The following is a 4,338-nucleotide window of genomic DNA, read 5'->3' on the forward strand; positions in this document are numbered from 1 at the left end:
TGCTGTTTAATTAAATCATGCGTGATCTCAATCTTAACTCCACTGAACCACCTTCTTTCCTTCACCCTGAAAATCCTTATCCAACAAAAATCTATCAATCTCACTTCTGCAATTTTCAATTAAGCCCCTAGATTCAGCAGCTTTCTTTGGAGGGGATGGGAAAATTCCAGATATCTTTGATTCTTTGTGTGAAGAAGCGCTACCTGATATCAGCTCTGAACCACCTAGCTTTAATGTTAATGTCACGTCCCCTTATTCTGGACTCTGACACTAGAGCCAAGGATTTCTCTTGAACTGACCTGACAACCTCTTAAACACCTCATGTAGATGATATCCTATAACTGACCTGCACCAAGGCTCCAGCCATCTTGAGGGAATCTTGACCACCTCTAGACAATCTCTGTGATGTTTCTCCAGAACAGCAACCCTTCCCCAAGATCAGGAGTTTAGTTGTTGTATGGTACTGACCTCATGCTTCACTTTCTTACAGGATATACACATCAGAATCATGGGAACATTAGGAACAGGCGGAGGCCATTCAGCCCACTCAAGCCTGCTCTATCATTGGGTGGCACGGTAGCACAATGGTTAGCATTGCTGCTTCACAGTGCTGGGGACCCGGATTCAATTCCAGCTTTGGATGTGTGGGGTTTGTATGTTCTCCGCATGTCTGCATGGGTTTCCCCCCACAGTCCAAAACTATTTGGGTTAGGTTGATTGGCCATGCAGAATTGTCCCTTAGTGTCAGGGGGATTAGCAGGGTAAATATGTGGGGTTACAGGGATAGGGCTGGGTGGGATTGTTGTTAGTGCAGCCTCGATGGGCCGAATGCACTGTAGGAATTGTATGATTTTATGAATCAGTTAGATTACAGCTGATTTGTACCTCAATCCCTTGGTCCATATCCTTTGGCCCTCTCACGTACTAAGCACAGTCTTGAAAGCTTCAATCAGCCCCCAGCATCCACAGCCATTTGAGGCAGGGAGTTTCAGCTTTCCATTACGCTTACTTTGAATCAGTTCTTCCTGATTTCCCTCCTGAACAGCCTGGCTCTAAATTTGGGATTATGACCTTTTGTTCTTTATTCCCCGCCGAAGGAAATTGATTCTCCGAATCCACCTTATTGAATCACTTTAACAATTTGAGCACCTTGATCAGATCACCCCAAGACTTCAATTCTTCACGAAATAAATCTCACCATAAACGAGACATTTAATATATCGCAGGCAGAATTAACTCAGTTGTACAAACATGTCCTAGGAGTTGTTGGCAACTGGCTAACTTAATTTGTACAAATTTTCACCTCCGCAATTTCAAGTTAATAATAAGCAAAGTGGTAATGAATCATTCTCGTTTAATTAACACAGGACAAGTGTTTGTCTGAGAAATTCATTGTTCCAATACATAACAAAAGTAAATTTGAAAATTAATTGACTTTATATAAAATAGTTTATGATGTCAGGAGTGCTTTATACTCCCCTCCTCCTTCTGGTACCAGACCTTACAAGGGCATTGGTTGCCATGGATTGCCATTGGATTGGTCCATGATTATGTTTGGCAAAGTGCTGCAGTGTTTTACCATTGCCCTCTGCAGCATGGCTGGCTGGAAGCTCTCCCGCTCTTACCACTTACAACCAGGATTATTGGAAGGATTTACTGGCTGGCAATCAATCTGTTTGACCACACCTTCCATGTCCATCAACAAATCCCAAAGTGGGACTTGAGCCAGGAGCTTCTGACCCAGAGTTAGTGATGTTACCACCACGCCACAAGACCCACGCTTTGTGCGCGACACTTTTAACGTAGTCACTGAATGTAATGTCGGAAATTTGGCAGCCAGTTTACATACAGCACAATCCCACAGACATCATCAGGTCATTCACGTTTTAGTGATGCTCGTTGACGGAGAAATAAGGTTCAGGAGCTGAGGGGAAATGAGCCCTGGTCCTCTTTACAATAGTGCTGCAGGAATCCCTCACGACTACCTGACTGGGCCCTTGGTTCAACATCTCTTCTCAGAGACACTTTCAAACCCCCCCATGTTTGGGTCTCTCCCATCATGCCCTCTCTCTTGTCAGACTTTGAAAATCCCCACGTGATGCAGGATGCACAAAGTGTGCTCTGTAAATCGAATATTCGGAAAGCATGTAGAACTAGAGAGATTTCCTGAATTCTGGGATTCTCCTAAAACTTGCTGTTAAGAGGCCTCATCTGATTGCTCAATAGGTGAAGCCAGAGCATAGGAGAGACCTTAGCCACACAGATCAGGATAGTCTCAGCTTCAATCATTAGTTGACATCCATGGCAGGAAAGCTGCAGTTTGATTCAGTATCCTGGGGTAGGTGGGGGTGATGGTGGTGGGGCGGTGGGTGGGGGGGCAGAGGAGGGAGCAGGGGTGGAGGTGGGTTGGGGAGTAGTTAGTGAAATTGTAGATTCCAGCTCTGAGTTATATGGGAATGAGGTCAGCTGTGATGCCCATCTCGGGAGGACTGGTCACTTTTCAAACCCTCAATTTTTGTGAGCTAAAATGGCAGGCGCAGAGGAACACCATCACTTCCAGATCTCACCCTGTCCCGACTTGGAGAGAAGTCATTGCTCCTTCATTATCACCAGGTCAAAACACTGGGACTCCCAGACATAACCACACCATGGGATCATTTTCTCTACATAGATTGCAGTGGCTCAGGAAGATTGTGTATTACCACCTTCTCAGGAGTGACTAGGGATGGAGAATAAATGCCAGGCTCAACAACAATCCCCATCTCCCCAGAATAAACACAATTTTAAAAAAACTAGGGGGGGGCGGTTTTGGCTTCTGGTGGGATTAATTTCTTAATTTGAAGAACAGCAGTGAAAGAAAATGAGAGAAAAAAATAGTGTTAGATGCGCCAAAAATAAGTGAGGGGGGGGGAATGAGTGGTTTGCAACATTTTAATTCTTTGTTTTTTTTTAATACAGGTGAACTTGCATTAACCTTGAATGAATCTGGCATATCAGCCATGGCCCTGAATGCCTCCATGGACAATGTGACCATGGTTCCTTTGTTCCTGGGTCTTAAATTCCTCTTTGAGTTGAAACCTCTCTTCATTCCACTGTATGTGCTGCTCGTGATTGTGGCTTGTGCTGGTAACTTCCTCCTCGTGGCCCACATCTCCGCCACCAAGAAGCTTCACACGACCACCAACTTTCTCATTGGCAATCTGGCTGCGTCCGACTTGGTGATGTGCATCTTCTGTGTCCCAGTGACTGTTTCTTATGCATTTGAATCCAAAGGGTGGCTTTTTGGAATCTTCATGTGCTATTTTATAAACCTCATGCAACCTACCACTGTCTTTGTATCTGTCTTGTCCCTCACTGCCATAGCTGTGGATAGGTATGTGGTGGTGGCGTACCCAATTCGCCAGAGAATCAGGCCTCGGTACTGTGCCTACATTGTCACATTTATCTGGTTGGTCTCAATTGCTGTTTCAATACCTTCCTCCTTGCACACCAACTATATGGACCTCAACCAGATTGGGTATAACATGATTATCTGTGAGGAGACCTGGGTCGATTTGGACAGGCAGAGGCTGCTCTACTCCTGTATCATGTTGATGTTGTCCTACATGCTCCCGCTCTGCGCGGTCTCCATTTCCTACTGCGCCATCTCACATCATCTGAAGAAGAGGACTGTCCCGGGAGCTGCCTCATGCAGCCACGAGAAGTGGTCAAAGAAGCGGAGCAGGACCTTCTGGATGCTCACCATCTCTGTCCTGTCCTTTGCCCTCTGCTGGATCCCTCTGCAGACAGTCAATCTGATCCGGGACATTGACCTCAACATCATAGACAAGAGCTACATCAATGTGATCCAGGTGTCCTGCCATTTGGTTGCCATGAGCTCCACCTGTTACAATCCCTTCATCTATGCTTCCCTCCACAACAAGTTCCGACTCCAGTTGAACAAACTCCTGTCCTACAACAAGAGGCGAGCAAATGGCACCATATCTAGCCAAACATCCCGTATGAATACCTGTTCCTCTCTGGATGCACCCACCATCATCAGCTTAACGGAGAGGCTGTCTTTGAAATAGAACGATGTGTCTCTATTGGAAAGGACTAAAACGTCTCTCTGTCTCACTGAGTCAAAGCAAACAAGACAAAATGGCTGGTGCCTTCTACCAGGAGCCCAATAGTGCAACTGCCCCATTGGACCATAAGTCAAGTTAAATTGGTCTAATTGGGTTCCTTTTAAGAACTGGGCACAGGCCATTGATTAGTTTCAACGCTCCCATTCAACACAACCACCTACTCAAGGGTAAGGCTCCCAAACTCAACCAGGATAGTTGGGATTTGAACCAT

At 45.6% G+C, this 4,338-nt stretch overlaps 1 protein-coding gene across 1 annotated transcript; it reads left to right on the forward strand.

Moving 5' to 3' along the window:
- The first annotated feature begins 2,999 nt into the window (after positions 1 to 2,999).
- Positions 3,000 to 4,070, forward strand: LOC145352290 (prolactin-releasing peptide receptor-like). The gene has a single exon (XM_080202040.1). It carries the CDS (start codon positions 3,000 to 3,002, stop codon positions 4,068 to 4,070), a length of 1,071 nt encoding a protein of 356 aa, XP_080058166.1.
- Positions 4,071 to 4,338: the final 268 nt, after the last annotated feature.

The sequence above is a fragment of the Carcharhinus amblyrhynchos genome, chromosome 14, assembly GCF_965287045.1.
Source record: "Carcharhinus amblyrhynchos chromosome 14, sCarAmb.v2.hapA, whole genome shotgun sequence".
Taxonomy (NCBI): Eukaryota; Metazoa; Chordata; class Chondrichthyes; order Carcharhiniformes; family Carcharhinidae; genus Carcharhinus; species Carcharhinus amblyrhynchos.